Genomic DNA, 25,050 nt, shown 5'->3' on the forward strand with positions numbered 1-25,050 from the left:
CCCTGAGGCAGAGGCGCCTCGGGTCGGTCATGGGATCCGCCCTGCTGCTCCACAACCTGGACTTTCTTCTCATCTCACTACTCAGTGGTTTATTTCTGGTGAGTCCCCTTTTTCATTCATTCATTCATTGGCGCAATAACCGAGATGTTATTTTAATGTTGCACCTGAGCACTGTGCACACGTCACTGTTTCACCTGAGGAGATGCTGGGTTGGGTCGTATTGACATGCTGGACTGACAGGGTTGGAGATCAAGCTGCTGCCGTTGCACTCTTGTTCCTTTGCCCCCCCCCCCCCCACCCACCTGACCCAACCCAATCGATCGCTGCAGTCAGAACGCGAGTAAAGGTCTCATTCGGCGCCTCACTGATTCACAGCTGTACAAGCTATTTACTTCTGCCTCGACATTGTGCTGTCAAATATTGCCATAGCAGTATCCAGAGCCACTGCTCTGCCCCCCCCCCCCCCGCCCCCTCAACACACACACACACACACACACACAGTGTGCAGGCACAGCAGCACACCAGGTTGGTTCTGTGTGTCTTGGCTCAGGCGGCTGTGCGTTCAACAGGCAGTGATGTGGTCCGTGGGTCCACCGCACTGGACCTCTCGGCTCATTGGTTCGAACGGCAGAGGAAAACAATTATAACGTTGCTGTGTATTTTTAGCTGCTTCAACATTCGGCTGAAGGGCTCTGTCTGTGCGCGCTGTTTGCCCAGGTTTTCTGTTTTTTTATTTTTTTATTTTTTTTTAATTCTGTGTTTGCTTAGTCTTCTTCTGCACAAAAAAAGTATTTTTCCCAAATGTGGACAAACCGTATACTGAAAGCCGGAAGTGTGTGTGTGTGTGTGTTTACAGAAATAATACATTTTACATTGAGACATGTGTCAAACTCATAGGGCTTTTGCCCCTTTCCAGATGAGCAGCCTGTAAATGGTGATTTTTGGGTGTACAAATATTTAGTGCTACACAATCAAAGTGTGGACCATTTTCATGCAGCAATGTGGTCAAAGCCCTCAAAAGATATAATATATTCCATGAATAATGTAGAAAGCGTATAAAGACAGCCCTGAATTTAACTCATTTTCTGACATCGGTATCATTGCAGCTCTGCAAATATCCACCAACAAGTAAAGGTGGTTGGATTCTTTTTTTTTTAATTTGTATTACTGGAACTCCACAAGGTGCCCGAACACCTCGCAGACAAAGCTGTGCTGCGTTCAGGGGAAACCTCCGCGGGCCCTTTTTTAATTTCTCCCTCATGACTGCGTCGGGCCCGCGTGATGCCTTTCACGTGTCATGGGGTCCTCGACCCGGAGGCACCGCATCGTCGGTGTGGAGCACCTGAACCTTCCGGATGACCATTGTGATCTCCAGGTTTCTGTCAGTACAAATATGCCGTTTTGGTTTACCCAGAGTTTACGCTCGAAAGCCTTTTTTAACGGTTGACACTCTTAAAGAAACACACACACTGCGCATTGGAATACGGTTTCGGAGGAATGCTATACCCGTCTCAAATGACCCTCAGTGGAATTTCATAACAGAGATTACAGTGTGGAATAATCTCATCTCAGTCTGTCTGTGGTAATTAGGGGCAGCGGATGACGTCGCGCTAATTCATGTCAACCACTCGTGCATTTTTGGATCGGGCTTTAATCTTTAATCTACATTTTTTGCATGTGCTGCTGGCTGATCTTTAGTGTGACTTACAGTCACGCTTTCCCTACTTGAGTCTGAGTTTGTGTGTGTGTGTGTGTGTGTGTGAGGGAGCATGAAATGATAATGTGAATGCATTCCGGTGGAGTTAGATTTCCTGTGAATAGGTGTTTTGCAATAAACATTCCCCAATAAGAGGCGATGCCCCGGACTGCACTCCGTCCGGCCGGCTCGGCGCTGGTTCATCGTGTTCAGCATCGTTCTTCGTTCTCTCTCGCTGTAAGCCACAGGCTCAGACTAACCGCACACGTTGAATAGGCCCGGTGCTTTTCTTTTGAAAAGGTTTCATACAAAACGATTCACTCAACGCGACAAAAGTGTGTTTTCTGCGCATCAATGGGATTTAACCGCAGCTTGTTTCCAAAAGGAAAAGCGTAACGCTTGAGCTTTTTTTTTTTTTTTATCCCTGCTTTACCCCGGTTACAGTTGACCTTTGATGTTTTCATTCATTTACTCGGCGACTTCAAACCGTTTTGGTTTCGTGGCCTTTATTCTGATTCCCGCTCCGATAAGACACCATTGAGACGATCGGATTCTTTCAACCTCGGGATCCGCTTGGATTAGGACCGCTCTTTTCTTTAATTATTTTGTCTCGTTCCTTTTTGTTGTTGTTGTTGCATGCACGGCGCATGGTCCGCCGCCATGCGTCGACCTTTACTCCCCCTGAAGTGAGAGAAGAGGAGCAGCGGGAGGTGCATTGGCGGCGATTCGGGATCAAAGCGAGAGAATTTGCCACTTTTTGAGCTGTTGTTTTTTTGCTCGGCTTAACACCCCCCCCACCCCCTCTCCCTCAGAAAGGCTTTTACCATGTATCGACCTTTTGACCTTTTAAGCTGCACGTTCATTCACCAATCAGAGCCCACGGCTCGCTGAGACAATGAAACCACTCTTGACGCAGTGTGTTTTCTTCTCTTTTTTAAAAAAAATCTTCGTCCAGTTAGTTCAAGTTGAGCAGCTGATCCATGGCTTGGGGGGGGGGGGGGGAATGCTAATTGTTGCTCAAATTTGAGCCCTGGCACAGCGAGCGAGCTGGAGTCCGGTCCAAGGAAGGACGGGGCCAGATGGTCCTGCAGATCCAAAACAAACAAACAAACAAACAAACAAAGGGGCCTGTGGACAAAACGCCGCGTGGGGATTTTAAAACACGTAATGCGGATGATGACAAATTGGGTCGAGTTTATTGTCGTACGTGTCATGGCATGAGCTCACGCCAAGATGTCCCGCGAGGCAAAAAGGAGGTTGAGCGCAATGAAAAGCTTTCCATCGATTTATCCGCCCCCCCCCCTCCCCTCCCCCTTCCCCCTCCCCCCCCCCCCCCCTCCTGCACGAAGCCCGTTTATTTGTGTTAAACCTCTGCAGTCGTTAGAAAGTTCACACGTGAGAGGGGTTATAATGGGGTTCGGTCTGTGGTCCTCGGTGTGATTAGGAGCTTCTTTTTTTGGGGGGGGGGGGGGGGGTCATATACGTCCATCCCGTCCACAGGCTGGGTGGGCGCGTGCTGATGATGTGTTTGTACAAGCGGTGACACGCGGGTGAGGAAAGCTTTTAAAGTCGTGTGCTTTAAACCACTGGAAGTGCACAGCTCTGGAAGGAGACACATCTCAAGTCGCCCCGAAACGCAGCAACAACAACAAAAACAACAAAAATCACATGTTTTACACTCCCGTCTTCCCGGGAGCGTCACGCGTTGGAGAAACAGGCGCCATTAATGCCTTTCTCTTGAAACGTCCTTTCTCCATTGGAATGCGGCGGCGTGGTTGGCGGCTCTGAGGCCATGCGGCCGCGCAGCCCTGGTTTGTCGTCACAGGGTCAGTTAACGTGTTTGCATGAGCTTTCCGGGAGGGGCGGCGGGGGGGGGATCCGGCTCACAGAGGCGACTTGTTCACAGACGGAATCCTTATGTTCTGTATTTGGGGATAATCTAATATCTCCCAGTTATTTTCTTCATCGACGGACACATTGCTGGTTTCCACGGGGCCTGTGTGTCACATGCATAGAGCGTGTGTTACTAGGAGGGTCTTCAGCACGGTAAGGTTACACCACGGCTGTGTTTGACTCAGGAAAGGCCTTGTTTTCTTGACTCACCGTGACCTTTGCTTTTTCTTCCTTTTTTTTCTATTTTTTTTTTTTCCCTCGTAGCTTTTCCACTTGAAAAAGGAGAGACGGCACCTTTTTTACGCCTCGCCTCTTCCCACAGGTCATTTCGATGGCGTGCTTCCTTCGTTGTTTCTCTCGGCATCACCAGGAGACCGGAGGAGGGGGGGGGGGGAGGGGGGAGGGGGGGGGCGATTCGTGATGATAAAACACGGCTGCGTAGCCTCCCGAATCCAAACATTGGAATGGAATCCGTGATTCTTTGGCAGCTTTTAATGATGATGTTTTAATTGGCTTGTTAGTACCCGGTGATCCTGTGAGTGATCCCGTGTTCAAACGCTACCCGAGCAAAGCAGACGTTGCCTAACGAGGCCCCAGACGACTCGGTAAACTGCGTCGGACGTTTTATTTTTCTCGTTGGGGGGGTGGGGGGGGGGCGTGGCTTGAAGGAAATCCTGTATCTCCTGGTCACACCTGGCGGGTGGTGGTGGGGGGGGGGGGGGGATTATTTTCCGGCGCCACAATGAGCTTGGCGTCCTACGTGCTGCTGTTTCGCCTGGTTACCTGCGCTGCATCCATAGTGTGCGCGGGGCGGCATGCTTGGAATCTCGCGGTACCTCGGTCGAGTCGACATGCGAGAATTCTCGCCTGTGTGGGTGCCTTTTTCGCGGTTAAACCACCCCCTCCTCACCCCTACCCCCCCCCCCCCCCCTCCTCGCTGTTGGTGAACAGATTGAGTTTTAAAATGCACAGAAGCTGCCGGACACATTCTGCGCCACGCAAATTACGTTTTTATTCGATTCCGAGTCAATTCCCCCAAATTATCCGGCGCCGGGGGGGGGGGGGGGGGGGGGGGAGAGCAGGATTTCACACATCTGATTCCAGTTGTTTACGCAATTTTGGAAGCGGCTCAAAACACTCCCCTGGCACGTGGCGTGGAGTTGAGAGGAGGCCAGGTTCCTAGAAAAAGGACCTTTTATGACTTTCATTGCCAAAACTCTGGGGGGCTCAGGGGTCTGCAAGTAGGAGGAGGTTCACATCCCTGCATTTTCCAGCATGGAGTGAGAACTCCTCACACGGCAGCACGGAGCCTCGGCCAATAGAAATTCAGATTAACACCGTTATTAAGTTTTTGCTGGACTTTCCCTGCTTTTAGCTCCACTTAAAACAGTAGCCAGCGAGAGCACAGACGGGGGCTGCAAAAGGTTGAAGTATTTCGCAGAGGTTGTGCCGCACGTTCTATATTTTAGATATTTTGAATACCACGTGGATCACTTGAACTCAAACCATGTCTGCACTCATGTGTGTAAAGGTGCGTGCACCAAGGAGAAGACTTGTTTTAAATGCGCTGCTCTATGGAGTATAAGGTAATGTTCCGGGCCGCGCTTTAGTGTTTGGTTTGAACTCTCGGGGCCTGGAACCACCCGCTGGAGTTTGCGGTTTGCTTCTCCAATGACTTTTATTGGTGATGTAATGCGGCGTGGTAGTTTTTTGGAACACTTTTGCGTGGAGTATATTTATTTCATGTGGTAGCATTGATGAGGTTTTCTGGGGATTATCGACATCATACAGGGGGGGGGGGGGTTCAGTGAAGAAGCGTAAAAAGCCTTCCAAGGATCTACATTATATAAATACGTTATAAATATAGGTTGCTAAATCGGCTCGGAGGATTTCCTTTTCGTTTTATTCCCTCAAAGTTTCATGAAATCACGTCCACACATTTTAGTCATTGAATATCGTGACACCTCGTACATGCCAAAATAAATGTGGATACCGAGGCACCGTTTACTGCACGAGTCTAAATCTCCTTTTAAAACCGTAATTTCTACGGCCTTAAGAACATATATTCCAGCTCCCTTGTTGTTGAGAATGAGACGAACGTGGAGAAAGAAAGAAGTGAACTTATTAGACCCGGCCCCCCCCCCCCCCCTTCCAGCCGCTGCTCATTATCGAACGTTCACTGCTCGAGTTGCATTGTGGGTAAAGCAGGCACCAGTTGTTGTTTTTTTTAGGTAGTTTGTGTAACGAGACGTATGACGCTGGTTTTCCTCGCTTGAACACGTGATATCAGCAACGCGACGCTTTAAACTGTTTGCCTTTCCGCTTTCGCCCTCAGTTCGAGCCGTTTTTCGGAGTCAAAGGAAAACATGGCGGCCGCAGCGACCTTGTAGTAAAGTGGAGGGTGGAAAAGCTCGTGCTGACAGGCCGGTTGGAGCCGGAGCCATAGACCATAAATAGTGTTGGGTCCATTAGTGCTAACAATGGTTTTATTCACCAGTCAGTCCGAGCGTCTTCGTCCCCTGTTGTGGGCAGTAAGTCCTTTCAGATGAAGTCGTTGTATGATGTGATGTATATATTTTTTGGTTAATCCATGCGTGGCCCAGCATATCGTAATCTAGTGACTTCGTGGAAGCAGATTTGCGGACGAGTCACAAAAAACCCCAAAAAACGAATTCTTCCTTAAAAGTCACGCTGCTTTAAACTCAAATTACTCAACATGCATGTTTTAAATATCAGTAACGTAGTTGTTATCATGTTAAATAGTAATTCATTTGCGAGCATAAAATGTATATATATATATATATATATATGAATCAAATTGAAATGCATTGAATTAATTAGATAAAATATTAATTAATGAGAATAAAGGTTGTCAAGTTGATCCATTTGAAGTGTGTAATTAATTCTGTTTTCCGCTCCACTGATTTAAAGCGTGGACTTTGACCTTGCTCGCTGATTTTCGAGTAGTCGTCGTCGTGCCAGAAGAGCTACTCCGAAAATCACCTCAATCAACGGGACCAACTGCACTCACAGCGCGCAAATCAAAAGGGCGGAATATTGCTCTGGGACGAGAGACACCTTGAGCTGATTAAACGCTAATTTGTCGGCAATTTTAGAGGCTTCTGCCCAGGGATGAAAGCCACAATTAGGGCCCTTGTAAAAACGGCGGGTCACGGCAGGCTGCCGCTGCCGCCTCTGGCGGCTCGCTGCCGCCTCTGGCGGCTCGCTGCCGCCGGCTCGCTGCCGCCGGCTCGCTGCCGCCTCTCCGCTCGAAAGAGGGCTGATCGCTCGGAGCGTTGCCCTCTGCACGCGGGTCACCTCTCTTTCTCCACTCGGGCCGCTTCTTCACCTTGAATGTTTCAAACCGCGTCCACGCCACGGATTCTGGCTCCGGCGGCCGGGATCGCCGCGGGGCCGCTTTCCCGAAGGTGGGCGAAAAGGACGAGCGGCGTCGCGCTGGCTTCGGGGGGGGGCGCTTGTGTTGACCCTCTGCTTCAATGACTCGAGTCTTGACGCCGATCTTTATGAGGCTCTGATTGGACCACGCCCAACGATTCGCTTTCGCTAATTGATGAGCCTGAACAATGGAGTTAATCACTTGATTCGTAAAGTGAACAAGTGGTCGAAACGTTTGCCCATATAAGCGATATAATCGAAATACTCCGCTTAGACCAACTAAAAACGGCAAATCTACGCATTTATGAGGCTCGGAGCGACGAATGGTTTGCCTTTGGCCCGACTGACTTCATCAGATTACGTTGCGTCACGTCGCTCCTCACAAAGTGAGGGAGGGGCAAATATCCCCATTGATTGAACTGTTTCTGCTGGGCTCTGCATACAGAAGCGAGTAGAACCTCCTGAAAGCACTGATGCTGGAATGTCAGTTTAAAGAACTCCCCGCCCGGCATCTATTTCACGGAGATCTATTTTTGTGGCGCCGACGTGAACGGACCACCTGGAACCACCGAGTCCACCTGGAACCGGCAGTCGTTTTTTTCCTCTCATCGTTGATTCACGAGGGCTGTTGTGTAAAAACAAATGACCTTCCGGAGGCTTTCAGACATGTTTAAGGCTTGTCCCGGGTTTCTTTTTTTTTCATTCTTGCATCAGTGTATATTTTGGTTAAAAATGGATGAGTCCATTAGAAACTACCTGCTGTCTTAATAAATATTGTAGAGCCCTACTTTCTGCAAACCTCACCTATTTTGGGACCCCGGGGTCGACGTGATTTGTGGGGATGTTATTAGCTTGCTTTTAAATTTCTCAGGGGCGAGCTGCAGTGGACACACAGAGACGAGGAAGGTGATTCAGCATCATTGTGGTAAACAATGTGTGGGGGTGAATCCCCCCCCCCCCCCCCCCCTTTTTTTTTTTATTTGACAGAAGAAAATGTGCTGCTTGCGACATTCACTCTGCAGCTGCACATGCTTCCTCCTTTAAAAAAAAAAAAAAAAAAAAGTCATTTCCTCCGTTTATTGGCCAATAGGAATGCCGGAAATTAAGTGCTTGATGCTCAAAGTGTTCTTAATTAAACGTCATGGACAGAAATGCAGAAATGACAGACTCCGTAGGTGGGGGGGGGGGGGGGCGGGATATCCCTCAGAGCCCCGGGGGAGCCGCCTCGTGATTGACAGCTCGTAACAACGTATAGGAGCTGAGGCGTTTTCTGGGCTGAGACATCTGCTCCTCCGCTACTTAACGTGTGAAATATCTCCTGCAAAGTGTAACATTCAGTTTTATCGTTGAATGGATGAATTACTTCTCGCGATGAAAATCCGCATGAATAAATTATGATTGAATCAAATAATAATAGAAACACTGAATTCCTCATGCTTCTGTGAATTAGATGATGAGGTTTCCAATCCGTGACGGAGAGGCTGTCACACGCCGTTAATGCTACAGCGCGTGTTATCTTACAAATATATGTGAAAATGTATTTCCAACCTATAACCCTCATAAGTTATACAGATAAAAAGGCTGGATTTACATTTATGTAACCTAGCGTCTTTGCAGTGTTCCATCCATAATAATAATAATAATAATGCCAGTGCATTAGTAGTTATTAAGCTTCTGATGAAAATTGAAATGCTTCATTCGGAGAAAAAGGCCCAAACTGTATTAAAAATAATTCACATAACGCATGAACTGTCCTTTTTCAATTTGGGGGGGGGACGCGATCGCGTCCGAGCTCCTGCAGACGCACGCGCGCTGCGTCGCTCACAAGCGCACACGTTGTTTCCATCAAGGGGGGGGAAAGAAAAAAAAAGAAAAGTGCTGCTCTTCAAGCCTCGCGAACCAGAGGAGGGTGTAATTAAGAACTAAACGGCGCTCTTTAAGTCTGAATGTGGTCTGCGAGCATTTCCAAAAGACAACCAGTCCTGCGGTTTGTGGGTTTTATCATCAAATGCAAATTGCACAGTTGAAAAGGAGTGGCACTGACTCACAGAGTTCATAATATCCAGGATCCTCATCTGCTGAAGCGTTCATGCGGTGCAATATGTCAAAAGTAACATGTTCATGTTTTCTTTCCAGATAGTGGCCAGGCCATTGAAAACAGAATTCAGCAGCTATAATTTTTTAGACCCCCCCCCCTCCGCCCCCTATTTTGTGGAAAAAAAAGAAGAAAAAAAACATACAGGAAAGTCCAAAATACCACTGGATCAAATTTTGAATACATGCCAACAACAAGGAAGTGAATGCTAGCCTACGGTGTAAAGAATGGCAAATGACCAAAACAAGTACACAAAGCAAACACTGGACTGTATTCCCATAATAGAGCCGCTTTGCAGTGACCAGAGTCAATATTATCTGTGTATTATTCATCACCCCGCGTGACGAAGTGTGATCTGCAGGGGCGAGTCTCCCCTTTAAATCTCCTCCGCGCCGACGGATCAGCCAACACAGAGAGGCCTTAATGGCCTTATGACTGAGGGGGGGGAGGGGGGGGGGATTAATAGGTCTGTTCTTCCTGATGAAATAGTAACTGAGTTGTAATCAGAGATTTCTCGTCTACCATCAAAACACTGAGCGTATCTAAGGAATAGTAACCCTCAGAATGACAAAATGTTGATCAAATGCTCACCTTGAATTAATATATACTGTATATATTTTTTAAGTGTAATTGCATGTCTAACAAAGTTATTGGGAGCCAAACTGTATCATAACATCTTTAAATAAATGGCACTCACTGTGCAAGCTTGAGACCTGAGTGCTTAAAATATATTGTTTTGGGAAGAGGTGACCATGTGACTCCATGAATGAGCCTGGTGTCGTACGGCCCCCGAGCCCCGTGGTCTGAGGTCTGAGGTCTGAGGTCTGTTGGATTCTTCCAACCTTCCCTCCTGTGACACAAGAATGCTCCTTGTTGTTACCAAAAAGCCTTCCTCTTTTGGTGGCGATGAAGACGAAGAGGCGGTCTAAACGTGAACTGTGACAGCTTCCCGACGAAAATCCACCAATAGGATCCTCCTAAATGAGCCGGTTTAGTCCAGTTCACTAATTGAAAACTTTGTTTTTTATTTTGCATATATTTTTCCTACTTCACACTCAATGGATCCTTACAGTAGTAAGTATTCAAACTACTGATGGTGGTTGTTGCACAGGAGGCCCACAGAGCATTAATGCGCCTCCACAATGACTCCGGAGAACTCTACTTTAAACCCGACGCTGAAAGGTCGCGACCCTCTGAAGCAGCGACGCGAGTCTCCGCTTTTCGCGGCAGGTTCCAACTTCTTCTTCGGACTTTGTGAGCTTTGTTCCCGCATCTAGCCCAGTTCTCCTTGGTGTTCTAGCAACCTATTGTTGGCGGAACCCGGAGACGTAGTTACGCGCTCTTTGAACTCGGATCGTTTCAAACTTGCCCGGCTCTTTTTTTTTTGCTTTGCCTTTTTCCAGTGAAAGTCTACCTCGGCTCAAACGCTTTCTCTCTCGCATTCAGCGAAGGGCACCTCAGGAAATGACTTTGGTCAACCACAAAAGCTAAAAAAAAAAATGTAAAAAAATCCCCAAGGCCGTCCACAATCAAGACGGTAACGTACCAGAAACCCACTGTCTCCACTCTGTGTATTCATAACACACACACATATATATATATATATATATCCACATGAATCCATATTTTTTCTACAAAACATGTAAAAATAATCTACAAATGCAGACGTGAGACATCTGTGGTACCGGACAAGCTCAACCTTTTAATGACTAAATATAACTAAGATCCCAGCTACTAAAACAATATAGAAGCCAGATGCTGGAATTAGAACCGAGCCTGATGGTCAGTATTTAGTCGCAGGGGGGGTCCAAACGCTGGTTCTTGACCCCGCCTGGCCCTAAAAGCAGTTCTCTCAACATTGGTCTTGCGTCCTCGCAGAGACCAACAGAAACCCGTGGGTTCACTTCGAGTGGGCGTTCTGTTACTCGAGCGGAGGCCGCTGATGAAGACGCGCATATTCATAGGGGCGCGTGTTTTTCAGGACGTCCCGACAAAAAGGCGACTGTGTGTTTTTGAACGAAACGCGGTAAATAAGAATGTTAAATGTTTCTCCCAGTAAGAGCCGTGTTTGCTCTTTGGAGGTTTTGGCCGCCAGCCAGCGGAGGAGGAAGAGTTTTTTTTTTTCTTCTTTTTTTTCGACGGCGCCTATTACCCCAGGACGCCCCCCCCTCTACCCCCTCCCCCCCTCTCTCTCTCTCTCTCTCTTCTGTTCCGTCTTACTTTAACGCTGCACACAACAAACTGAGCACCAGGGGGTTTAGGTGTTTGTTTCCTAATGGGTTTGAGTGGCAGCTTCCATGTTGGAAAAAACAAAAAAAAAGAAGCTAATTGTAACTCTGGAGGGAGAATAACCAATAATGACAAAATAACTCGACATGTGACACAAAGTAGATCCATCAAATGTGAAAGTATATTAAGTGTTGCCAAACTAACAGGGGCTGCTTCTCTCTGCGTTGATGATGATGATGATGATGATGATGATGATGATGATGATGATGATGATGACACTTGTCCCTTTCACAGCCGCTACCGTCCAGATGCCCTGTTTTCTGGTTTCGGCTTTCAACACAAAAAACTAACACCAGCCGGTAATCCAGATGAAAATAGAATAAATGCCTCAGTGGAACATTCTATGTGGGCTCCGGTAAACAGGTAGCGTCTATCCTTCCTCCGCCTGTGGGTCCAATGTTGTTCCATCTGGGTTTGTTTGCCGTGCAAAGCCATAAACCTCCTCATTCTCGTTCTGGAGGCTCATTCAGCGCTCAGACTGCGCATCCTTATTTCGGGACAGGCGAGTTGTGAAAACGTCGACGGGTCGAGGTGTCACGGTGGGGGGGGGGGGGGGGGGGGCAAATCCAAGACGGCTCGGTGTTTGCAGTTTGGTTTTAAAAGGCGATGAAGTCAGTGCACCAGAGACAACGCACACGCGTTTTTTTTTCTTCTCCAAATGGCTTCTTGTCCCAGCAGCTTTACAAGTGCTTAAGTTTATTGGTTTTAGATCATGAAGATGCACCAGAAAGGGGCTGAAAAGCTTGTTTGTCCCCTGTCTCGTCTACCGCAGTAACTAACTACTCAAGTTCTGTGCAAATTAAAGGTATTTAGATTTCAGGCCACTTTTGATACATTTAGTTGGTAATACTTTACCTAATAAAAGACCATCCTCACATTGTTGCATGACACATTTCACACAAGCGAAAGTACACATTGAGTTTATGGCTGTATTAACAACTGTGTAGGATTTAACAAATGTCTTGTAGCTTTGTTTGATGCCTAAACACAAATATTACTGTTTCAAAGTAACCTCCGCGCTGTTCTGTGTTACATAAAAAGTGCTTGTCGTGCATTTTCAGAACCACTTCACTCTCCGTACCTTTTTTGTGTCTCTATTCTCGGGGGAACGAGACCTAACCGGCTTCTGACGGATTGCAGACGTCTCCGCGTCATTGGAAACGAAGGCTGGGACTCAACGCTTTACCGTCAGCGCGCACGTTAGTCTGGGTTTCCCTGCGCGGGTGCATATCGCGTTTCTGCTGCCGCAGCGACTCAGAAGAAGCACAACGACAACGACGACAACAAAAAACAACTATAAATGACAGACTGCGTAGAGAATTCTCTTGATTAAGGCCCTGATCTTGATTAACTCAAGACATTTTTTGGTTCCCACGTTTCTTGCCGCGCTCCGTTAGAAATCAATGTGCTCATTTTCAATACAGTCACATCTGTCATTGCCCCCCCCCCCCCCCCCCCCGCAAAAGTTATCCACGGACCAACAGCGAGCCTGTGTGAGGATGGACACACAGCACTTGAGACACCACTTCGCACTGGAACCCGTGTTGGGACGAGCTGTAATGAGACGTCACGGCTTGGCGCCCGATCAGGGCCCGTCTCGGCGGATCCAATCGCGGGGGGATACGAGCTGGAACTGTGACCAGTTTAAGGAAAAAAACATTCCTTTTAACGGATTCCTTTTGTTGCTCCGTGACAGTTGAGACCTTAATAAATACCCCCCCCCACCCCCCCTCCCCTCCCTTTTATTCCTGAATACTCTGACAGCTGGAACCGGGTCGCTCTCTCTCGCTCTCTCTCTCGCTCTCTTTCTCCCGCCGGCGTTTTTTCTGTTTGAGGAAACGTCAGCTGTGCGCACAGTCAAGAACGTTCCAGAGCGGTAAAGCTGGATTTAGAACACGCTGTGGCCGCGGATGCAGAAAAGCAGAGGGTTGGAGGGCTGTGGAGCAGCTGCGTGTTCGGGCGAAGCAGCGGTTGTCAATGCAGTGATAGTCGTGGGTTTATGCTCAGAAAGGTCGAAAAAATAATTTATTTATCATTTTTATGTTGTTGAAGTCATCACATTTCCTCGTGGTGTACCACATCAAACACTGTGTGTGTGTATATATATGATATACATATACATATATACATTTAATAAATAACCATTAGCTGTATTAACTTTGATGTTTCTGAGGGAAGAATCTATTCCAGGCCTCCCCCTTTTAGAAAATGAGTGAATCTATATTCATTCAGCTTCAGTTTTACATCCGATGTCCAAAAAAAAAAAAACGTTTTAAAGAGTCTCCTCTGCGTGGATCACGTATTTAATGCATTCACAACACCCGTCCCGTGTACCCACTGGCTCTTCTCTTCTTCTTCTTTAGGCCCACGCGGACGACGTGCTGACGAGAGACGAGCAGATCGGCCTCCTGTTCAGAGCCAGACTGATCTGTGAGGGCAACATCGACTCAAGGCGCAACGTGTCCGGTGAGTGGAGAAGCAACGCGTCGAAGTCACCAAGCGTGCGGCGTCAGTCGAGATACCTGCACCAGGGTGATGGACCAACTGCAGCTTGCTTCAATGCTATTATGGAAAGTGTTTCATATTTGAGGCATTGAGGTTTGATATTTAGATCACGTCCTGTTTGCTTAAATTACCCCGAGTCGGTTTGAAGTAGTTTGATCCTCTTCCTGCTGGACGCCGCCGTCTACCGCGGTCAGAATGGTCTCCTTTTGTCGGAACAGACTCGGACTCGCGTCCAATGGATTCCAGCTGTTCCCGGCGGGTTAGCGCGACGAATCCCCCCCCCCCCCCTCCCTCGGGGGACTGAACCCAGCAGAACCACAGATGTGAAACACACATAATGTACAAGGCCGATTGAGATGTAAGAGCCTGAGTGATGGAGGAAGAAATCCATCAACCCCACCACCCACCCACCCCCCCCCCCCCCAGAGCATCGCCGGGACGACGGCCTCGTGGTCGTGCTCGAGCGTGATTTGCTGTATTTGTCAGGTAAACCAGGATCAACGTCACGCTTCTCGACTGCTTTTCTGTTCCCTTTGTCCTCCTCTTGGAGGTCGTGGCTGATCTCCCCCCCCCGGGAGGGGAGAGAAGGATGGGTGTGGGGGGGCGGGGGGGGATTTCGTATCTCTCTGTGGTGACTGTCAGCTTCCCAGTGGAGGAGGACGGATTGCCTTGTGGTTGCAGTGAATTCTGAGACCCTGCAAACCCAACGAAAAACACATAATTAAAAAAAAATGTTTTCCTCCGGGCTGAAAACACAAAAAAAAAGCCTTTGTTTACGGTTCCCACTGGTTTTCAGGACCTCGCCCCGCGTGGTCCCTCAAACTTTTCGCGCTTTCGACGGGGCCCAAAAATCCCCGCCATCAGCTGAGCGAAGACAGCAAACAGTTGATAGAGATGACAATCGACTCATCCTCCAAACCAAATCCAAAGCGCGCTTATTAACACGTGGCGTGCTTTTGTTTATTTCCCTTTTTTCAGGAGGGCCAGGAGTCCGTTTGACCTCTGTAGTTGTAGTTTTCTGTTGACGCTGTTGGTCTCTGTGCTCGAGGACATGGCCAAAAAGTCGAATGAGGCTCATCCACGACAGGGCTGCACATGCGTGTGTTCAGTCGCATGACAGTTGGAGGATGAATGAAGAGGAAAGGAGTCCACATCATTAAACACGCTTGATTTCACGTGCCCGTGAACCACTTCGACTGCACTTCATTTAACTCTGATTTCAACTTCAGCGTCTCATCCGGCGGTTTGTTTTGTAATTATGTAAAACATTTTTTTTTTTTTTTTGCAATGCTGACTAACATTTAGGAGGCTTTTTAAGCTTTTTAAGGTCTGAGACCAGGTGGTAGAACGGCATTACTTGTGCTTGCTAGTGACTTGGACCCTTTTCCTTGAAGCAGTCATTACACAGACTTCCTTCCAGTGGTATTTTTGATGTATTGTGACGGGACCTTGAATCCGTGGGGTTGGGGGGAAACTCACAGAATGGCGGCTCGTGTGCACTTTTTTTTTTGGGGGGGGGGGGGGGCTTTCACATCTGTATTTGTCCTACCCGACCACCCGTGGAGTGTGGTTTTTTTCTGAGCCATTATGAGCTATTTTAAAACGCCAGTGTGAAAAGTGGAATGAATCGAATCGAAGAGGTTCCTTCGTGAGCTTCAAACGTCGCTTTCATCGTTGTTATTTCCAAACGTGGAGGGATGTGGGTTCAATGCCCCCGGAGCTCACAGCCCAGCCTCCAGGCTCCCGGGTCCGAGTGAAGGCAAACGGCAGCAATCATTACCCCGAAAAAAAGGGCCGCACGTGTCAGGAGATGCATGATGTCTGGACCTCCACAGGTCGGACGCTTACGTCGCCGATGTCCTACGGTCGCTTTTGTATTTCAACTGCGGTCAACAGCATCGACAGGAAGTGACACGTGTCTTGGTGCGCTGCGTTAAAGTGGCTTAGTAGGTGGTCCTGTGGCAATAAAAAAAAACCCTATGGCAAAAGTTTACTCCGAGGACGTGTGGTCAGTGTGATTTTTTTTTTTTTAAATCTGCAAGATTCAGTCAGCTCCACTCGGTCTGCTCTTTTGATTTTGTGAGCGGCGAATGAAGAGCGCGTCGTCACCGCTTGGGATGTTTCCTCTGCGAGGGCGATTAGAGGGGCGAGAAAAGAGAGGAGAGTTTTTAGTTTTATCCATAGCTGCTTATTAGTGGTCAAAAGTGAGCCAGATGTCTTCAATATAATATAAAACACAGTGAATGCCAAACCAGAAGGGATATGCCAGATGTTTGAGTGGAAAAGGGACTTTGTTCCCACTATCAGAGGGCTAAAGTCCACCGGGTTCACTGATTATTAGGGGGCTCTATGTTTAAAAAATGGCCTTTTCCTCCTCTGCAGCTCTTTATTTGAACAAATGTGCATTACTGCACATAAATCTACTTTTGATCTTCAAGAAAAGCAAAAAGCCAGCAATGTTGTGTTGGAAAATGAAAAAACAGCATTCCTTTTTGGATGCAGGAGGATTAATGTTTTCTCAGTCCACTGAGAAACCCCCTAATTATAGCTTGTAATGGGCATTTATTGCACTCCAGCTCATCCCCGGGGGGGATCTCCATCTTTGAGAAAATAGTTCCCGATCAGACATTGGGACGCTGTCGTCTTTCAGCGTCGTTCAACTTTGATCCAAAGCTCCAGTGGTTCATCCTAAAGTGCAGCGCATGGAATGGGAATATTCTCTGTGCCGAGTTGTGTTTTAGTATCAGATGGAGTATTGAAGTGATTGTGGGTCAGTCATACCTAATCAATGTGTGAGGTTTGCTCGTTTTTTTTAATGATTGCTTTTGACATTCTAAACAACTAACAACCAATTAATCACCTAAAAACCCTAATGAAATCAATGCTTTTTAAAAAAAAAAATTTTTATACGTGCTCACCCGACCCAAATCCTACAATGCAGATCACAACCACGTTGACGTCATCAACTGAATTTTATATTTTATATTCAGGATGTTTAATTATCCTAAAAACCCAAAGTCTCCCCCATATCAGGAAGGTTTGACCCAACCAGGCACACGCTGCTGAAAACATGGACCGACGAGCCGGCAAAAAAAAAAAACGACACTCCGCTGCATTAAAAAAGTCCCTTCAAAATAAAATCCCAGGATGATTTTTTTTTTAAATTAAAAACGTTTGAGACCAGTTGAGAATCACTGCTTTAGTCTTCACTACGTGACAGCGGATGGGGTGAAAGTTCTGCGCCGCTCGGCTCTCTTCCTTAAAGCCCCCTGTGTCCGCAGACGGGTTCTGCGCCCCGGAGTGGGACGGCATCGTCTGCTGGCCCGAAGGGCGTCCGGGAAACCTGGTGTCCACGGCGTGTCCCGAGTACATCCACGACTTCAACCACAAAGGTGAGCACCGGACCTTCGACCTTCGACCTTCTACCACCACGTAGAGATCCCTGCTAAGAAGGAAGCTGGGTCGATCGTGGCGGTTCTGGGGAAAAAGATCCTGTAATTAAAAGAAGCCCCCTTTTTTTTTCTAGGACTGGCATACCGTCGGTGTGACAACAATGGGACTTGGGAACTGGTGACAGCCAACAAGACGTGGGCCAATTATAACGAGTGTGCGAAATTCCTCTACCATTACAACCACAGCCACGAAAAGGTGAGCGCCCCCCCCCCCCCCCCCCCACCCCCCTCACGTGACGGATTCTGACAGCTGGACACGTCGCACCCGTGCAGCATGTTGCCTGATATTTGGAACACGGCTGGGTGAGGAGAAAAGGTTTCAAAATGAAAGTGGTCTCTTTGGTGGTGGGGGGGGGAGGAGAGAGGGGGGCGTGGGGGGGGGGGGGGGTGACTGGTGATAATAACCGGCTCACAGCTGGCGGTCCGGCTCATCCCAGATGTCCTTGAGGTGTTTGATAGTGAGGGGTCAGCATCCGACACGCTCCGACCTGGTTCATTTACGCCGGTGGCTCTCAAACCTTTCATGGGGAAAGAAGAATGTTTCACCCCCACCCTCACCCCCCCCCACCCCGACAGAATTGGACGCGTGGAGTTTCTGTGACTCCTCCGTCGATGCTTTTTCAAAATAATGGATTAAAAAGTTGCAAATTGCTTTTTAGAAAACCAGATTGCACCATCGGAAAGAAAAAAAAAATAATATTGGAAGTTCTCAATATAGTTCTTTAATTAAAATAATTCAGAACATCCCACCAGAGGGTCGCCCCCCCCCCCCCCCCCACACACACACACATACACACACACAGCTTGAGAGACACTGATTTGCATCAGACTCCAGCAGCTACAGCAGCCGTCTTTTGGTGCTCGCTGTGCCAATTCCCAGAGGTTGATTGGAGGGTAATTCGGACCCCCCCCCCCCCCCCTGATGAAGAGTGGAGAGCAGCTCGGTGCGATTCCCGGCGTTCCCTTTTTGATGATTCCCGTGGCACCCATTTACCACGGAATCCTAAGACGTCAACGCGAGGGAGAGTTGAGATAAATCGTGCGGCTTGTGAACTCTTGATCGCAGTCGCTCCTCCTCTTCCTCCTCCTCCTCTTCCTCCTCCTCCTCCTCCTCTTCCTCCTGCTGCTTCTCGCTCAGTCGCTGCATGAGGGTTGAAGAGAGTCGAGTCTGCGGTGGGTTTTTTTACGCAGGGTAGAAGTGTGGCTAGAAAGGGGAAAGAAATGGCCCTTATCGTCATTACTGAGGAATTTGACAAGAAAAAGAAGAAAAAACAAATACACTGATCATATTTTTAACGATGTTCTGGAAGCATTTGAATAATTCAATTTAAATGGATTTGGCATTTTGTCATCGTTGATGCTTGTGTTCTTCAGTTTGTGGCGTTGCTACCGGCTACAAAATACTTACTCAATTATTAATCAATTTTACTACACCGCGACTCAGGACCCCCCCCACCCCACCCCCCCGACGCTTAAACGGCGACAGGCGCCGTGGATCTGGCAGCGCCCGAACGCCGTCCGTGTGAGACGCCGTCGCCCCGGGGACAGAAAGCGTCGTTTCTGTCGTGGCGTGAATGTTGCACCAAAAACGCGCTTTTTGAACATTTCAAATGTTCTCGTAACGTCATATATAATTAGATTTAAAACAGTGTGTAAAACCTCTCGTCTCATAACATGATATAAAAAATATGTAATCCAATGTGTTACTGAAACCAAATAAAAACCTCCACGCATCACTTTCCAACAGAAGAAGACCAGCACGCGTTTGTTTGTAAGTGTTTTTTAAGGAAAGATGTTGCGTTGTATTCTGACTGAACGTTGACATTTCACTACTGTGGCCGAGGCCTCTTTCATAAGTTCACCGGCGTTCGCCAGCCTACAAAAGGTCACGTGTTCCGTGCTCCACGCCGTCCTGTTACGTAACATCACTGAAACCCTTTTTTTTTTTCATTTTTTTTTTTCACCCACAACAGGACGTCTTCCACCGCCTGTACCTCATCTACACCGTCGGCTACTCCATCTCTCTGGGCTCCCTCATGGTGGCCGTCGCCATCTTGGGATACTTCCGGTGAGTCTGCGCTGTCTTTTGACATTTAAATTATTTTTTTTTACAATCAATCCAACCACAGACCTGTAGAGAGTCGGGTTCGGTTCCAGTGTGTGACGCTCGCCGCTGAGTGCACGCCAGCTCTTATCGGACGCGTGACCTTTTGGCCTTTTCGACTTTCGACGGGGCCGCGGCCTTCTGGGGGGGGGTTGGGGGCCCGCGGGCGACCGTTCTCCTGACATTTAGATCCTTTTTTTGGGAGCACGGCGCGAATCCGGAAATCGACGCTTTGCCTGCTGTTTACCGACGTCCCACAAACCTGCTTCGACAAACAGGCAGAGAGGGTTGGGAGCGCTCCCAACTCCACGGCGCCAAATGACTTTAATAAGTCATCCCCCGGGGGGGAGAGGGGGGGGGGGGGGGGGGGGGGTCTGACATTCTGGCTCCGTGCTTTCCAGGGAGAGAAAGGGGAGATTTCACATCAGCAGTTGGAGGGAAATGCAAGCTATTAGTTTTTTTTTTTTTTTTTTTAAATCAATAGTTCTCTAAGGGAAGGCTTGTCAAATAATTTGCTCATTAATGAAGCTTTGGGGGAATAAAAAGAAGAAAAAAAACTGTTTAATGCTGAACAGCAGAGGGATCCGTTTTCCTTCACTTCAAGCTGACGTTTGGAAACGTATCGACTGAATGTCTTTCGCCATTGATCCAGCCGCCCGATTGGCCGTGCTGGACCGGTCACCTGGACGGCCCACTCTGTCACAGCCTTCCACAGCCGGCGCGTTGTGTTCGTCTAGAGGCGACATGCGCGTGCTTTTCTCAACACATGCTTTCAATTTTGCCTTTTTTTTTTTTCACAGCTCATTTCAATATTTGCGCATCTCAGGCCGCGTAATCTCAAGAATGTGTTGCAGTCAGCTGCTTCTACTTAGGATGGGTGCTGTATGTGTGTGTGTGTGTGTGTGTGTGTGTGCAATAAGTTACATTAAGGTGTGCCAGGGTCACACACACTTAACAGATCCAGACTCACTCTGCGCTGTGGCTTGTCTCCCCTCCCCAGGCGACTGCACTGCACCAGGAACTACATCCACATGCACCTCTTTGTGTCCTACATGCTGAGAGCCGTCAGCATTTTCGCGAAAGACGTCGTGCTCTACTCCGGGTCGGCCTTGGACAGCATGGAGAGAGTCACGGTGGAAGACCTCAAATCCATCACGGAGGCGCCGCCGTCCAACAAAACCCAGTTCGTAAGTTCCCCCGGGCCCGACGGGAATGGAGAGAGAGAAGGAGAAACGGGGCGGCGGGGGCGGGGGGGGGGGGGGGGTTTCATGTGCTACGACAAGCAATAAGACGGATGTAGCATGCAGGAATAACTGCAATAATCGTCTGGTTTCCCTCCACAGGTCATTCGACTTGTGGTGTAGTATTTCTTTTGCAAAGTCTGACCCGTTTTTCCATTCTATGATGGGGGGGGGGGGGGCGACGACGCTTCCTCACAGAGTCAAAAGTTTTAAAAACATGCTCTAATATGCAAACAAGCGGGGCTCCAAATTGAGTCTGCGCGGGTAAAGTAGGTGACATGTGACACGGTGAAGGGACATCACGGGATGATTGTCCTTCCAAATTAAGACCCAGACCCTTAACGACTACATCAGCAAAATAAACAGTGTTTTAAATCTATACGAAAAAAATAATTGCTCACAGTAGATTTTTAGTGACCTACCTCTAGCAAAGTAATTACATTTCACCCTTCATTATATATAATTGATCATGTGATCTACAGCTGGTCTGGTCAGACTTCACGTCAAATCTCCACTAACACGATTTTCAATAATCAGCCCGAGTTAATAATAATTCTGTCTCCTTCCGGAATTAAAAATAGGACGAATGTCCACTGTCCCCATGGCAAAACCCCCCCCCCCTGTGCTGTTGCCGAGCAATGCTGGATGGGACACAAAGTGATGAGGAAAGACGCAGATGACAATTACTGGTGGACCGGTAATCAGCCAGGATGAAAAGGGCCGAACTTTAAACAATCAGCCGGGTCGGCGGTTCTGGAGGTCGACTTTTTAACTGCGGCCCAATCAACGGGCTTCTTGCCGCGTTATATTAACCATAATAAGTCTTCTAATTGTTTCATTCATTTGTTTTCCGTGTTCCAATCAATGGTCTGATTGGATGTGACTGGAATTGTTTAATCGCTTTAAAGGAAAATCCTTTTGGTTCCAGTGGAGTCTTTTCAAATCTCGGCATTTAATTGATTGACGTATTTATTATATAATGTTTTGTTTTTTAGGATATGATACTGTGTCTTTGAATTTTTCATTGTTCCACCAAGGCACAAGATGAACGCATAATTTACCATTTACTAGAAGGACGGATTCATTAATAAATTAATGGTTTAATTAATTTGGCCCAACTGGGCAGTGAGGCTCGTACTCGCCGGTTCTGAGTTCTTTAAATGCATGGAAACTCGTCCCTTTGGCAACCGATTGCTTTGTTATGCTAATATTTAATGATTTAAAGCCTCCTTTAAACACATCTTTAATCCACCGCTCAACCACCTCGGTAAAAAGAACAAAGAACCGTCCCAAGCGTTTTACTGATTGGACCGAACACAAAGGTCAGCAACGTGATTCTCTCTTCTTCTTTTTACTTGAAAAATCAGATTAATTTTTCTGTCAGATAATAATAATAATATATGCTGCATAAATACAGCGTGAGTGGAAATGTAAAAAGACTCCGGCATATACAGTACAAAACTAGTCCTCTGTTCCACCTCAGCAAGAAAACACTTCATTTGGAACAACACTATTCCTGATGTTTCTCTGATGCGGTGACGTATGAGCGACAGATCCGATTCCTCCAAATCATAATTGGATCTGCTCTCTTTGACCCCCCCCCCCGTCGCACAGATCGGCTGCAAGGTGGTCGTCACCTTGTTCCTGTACTTCCTGGCGACCAACTACTACTGGATCCTGGTGGAGGGTCTGTACCTGCACAGCCTCATCTTCATGACCTTCTTCTCTGACAGAAAGTATCTGTGGGGCTTCACCCTGATCGGATGGGGTGAGTCACGCGACCAGAGGAGCCGTTATGCGTCATTTAAAAATGTAAAGTGTATCATTTTCTGTTGAATAAATAAATACCGGCATGTTGCATTATTTAGTCGGTGAGGACGGTGGAGGGTGACTCACTTGCAACAAAGAAAGAAAAGGTGCATGAACGTGGGCTTTACAGCTCCTGCATTGTACACACTGTGCGTAGAAGCTACGCGAGCACAGCGCATACAATGTGGATGCTGTGCTACCCGGGCTCTACCCACAGGGGGGGCGGGGGGGGGGGGGGGGGGGTACTTTGCAGTACTTTATAACCGAGAAGGCCACACACCTTTTTTAAATAAGTTTGATTCTCCTTTTTGTTTTTTTAAATGTTTCCCCCACCCCCCCCCCCCCCCCCCCGCCCCCCTCCCCAGGAGTGCCAGCTATGGTGGTGACAGCTTGGGCGACCATGAGAGCCACGTTTGCGGATACAGAGTGAGTGATCTGCATGGATCATGCGCGGTCATGTGATCATATGCGCGCGTGTGTGTGCATCGCATCCCTGTGAGTACCGCCTGAAATACACAAAGCCTTCCTCCCCCAAATGTCCTGATTGGCCAAACGTGCCAGAAACCTCTTCTCAAAGGAGATGTGAAAGATAGGAAGAAGGAAAGTGGAGTCACCTTCAGAACCAAGCTGCAGGCCGAAGAAAAACGACAAACAACAAAAAAATAGCGTTATGTTGTAGAGTTTTTGACATGTAAGAGTTCAGAGTGTTTCAGCGCCACTCGACACCCTTTTAAAAATTCATCCTCGTCACGTTGTTTCTCATCCACTGCAGGTGTTGGGACTTGAGTGCGGGCAATTTGAAATGGATCTATCAAGTGCCCATCCTGGCGGCCATAGTGGTGAGTGCACGCCGCCCGCCCGCCGAGTCTGGAACGACGGCGTGATGTCTGCGCCTGAAAGCTCTCACTGACGCCAACCGTGTGTCTCCACTTGTGTCTCCAGGTTAATTTCATGTTGTTTCTGAACATCATCAGAGTCCTGGCAACCAAACTGCGAGAAACCAACGCGGGAAGGTGTGACACGAGGCAGCAGTACAGGTATCCCTCAGTCACTCTGGTCACATTTCAGACGATCAAAGGGTTTGCGAAATGCCCCGTCGCCATTTCAGAGGTCAGAGGTCATCGCGTCATTAACGACGTCGACTTAAAACCGTTATTTTAGGTGCGCGGAAGGTACCCTTTTATTTTTTTGCTGTTGCTGAGATGATGAAATGTCGCCCTGTCACAGAAAGCTGTTGAAGTCCACGTTGGTGCTGATGCCGCTCTTCGGGGTCCACTACATCATATTCCACGCCATGCCGTACACAGAGGTGTCCGGGGCCCCCTGGCTCATACAGATGCACTACGAGATGCTTTTCAACTCCTTCCAGGTGAATCCGCTGCGTCCAAAAAAAAAAAGAAAATCTGCTGATCTGATCATAATCGAGAAAAAGAGGATTTTTGGCTCGTGATTTAACGGCACAAGTGTCACGCATCTTTCTCCACTCGTTTACAGGGATTCTTAGTTGCGATCATATACTGCTTTTGCAACGGGGAGGTAAGAACTCAAGCTCATGCATTTCACACCAAACCCTCCCCCCCCCCCCCCCCCGCACAACATTTAAGCCCCCGCATGGCCAAATGACACGTTCCTCTCCCCAGGTGCAGGCCGAGATCAAGAAGTCCTGGAGTAGGAGGACCCTGGCGCTGGATTTCAAGAGGAAAGCTCGGAGCGGCAGCAACACTTACAGCTACGGGCCCATGGTGTCCCACACCAGCGTCACCAACGTCACCGCCAGGGGCCCGCTGGCCCTGCACCTCACCACCAGGCTGGGCCCGGGGCCCGCCAACGGGCACCGGAACCTGCCGGGCTACGTGAAGAACGGCTCCGTCTCCGAGGGCTCGGCGCCCTCGTCGGGGCAGGAGCAGCCGCGCGGCCCCGACGAGGAGCACTGCGGCGGCGCGCCGCCCCCCCCCCGCCGCGCGGCCCTGCGACCACGAGAAGCCCGCCCCCGTGGCGGAGGAGGAGGAGGAGGAGAGGGAGACGGTCATGTGACCCCCCCACGCCCCCCACTTTTCACGGAACAGCCTCTGGACTCTCTGAAAGGGAAGTGGGCGGTGGGGGGGCGGCTGCAGGCTGTCGATCTCCACCTGTCGATCTCCACCCCCTCAGCGTTCATCTCATCTCCTTTGATCAGAGGCGGATGTCAATCGGTTCAAACGAACGTCCCACATTCCCTCATTTTCCGCAGGGGCTGGAACATTTCTTATGAAGTCCGGCGTCGGGGTGCAGAGAATGTTTAAATGTTTAAATGTTCCATTTTCCACGACATGGAAGTCATGGTGGACGTGAAGGAAAAGCCAGAATCAGATTTTTTACCGATGGTCCAGTGATATGCTGCTGTTTTTATGTGTATATACAAGTCGCAATGTTTACAAAGATCACAGATACATTCTAATTGTCAACTTAGTAGAGTTCATGTGTATGAATATGTTATAGAGCTGTGTTGTTGTTGTTTTTGTGTGTTTTTTTTCACGGAATGTGTGCATAAGGTCCGATTGCGATCACATTCAAACTGCCAATCAATGAGT

At 48.3% G+C, this 25,050-nt stretch overlaps 1 protein-coding gene across 1 annotated transcript; it reads left to right on the forward strand.

Moving 5' to 3' along the window:
• On the forward strand, positions 1 to 24,626 carry pth1r (parathyroid hormone 1 receptor). Its single transcript, XM_037457485.2, is given in 14 exon segments — positions 1 to 98; positions 13,733 to 13,835; positions 17,156 to 17,266; positions 17,401 to 17,522; positions 19,300 to 19,394; positions 20,431 to 20,617; positions 22,286 to 22,439; positions 22,846 to 22,906; positions 23,253 to 23,319; positions 23,423 to 23,517; positions 23,708 to 23,849; positions 23,975 to 24,016; positions 24,121 to 24,411; positions 24,413 to 24,626. Coding segments are annotated over 14 exon segments (1,641 nt in total). The 5' UTR covers positions 1 to 29; the 3' UTR covers positions 24,515 to 24,626.
• Positions 24,627 to 25,050: the final 424 nt, after the last annotated feature.

Source organism: Pungitius pungitius, chromosome 15 (genome assembly GCF_949316345.1).
Source record: "Pungitius pungitius chromosome 15, fPunPun2.1, whole genome shotgun sequence".
NCBI classification, from domain to species: Eukaryota; Metazoa; Chordata; class Actinopteri; order Perciformes; family Gasterosteidae; genus Pungitius; species Pungitius pungitius.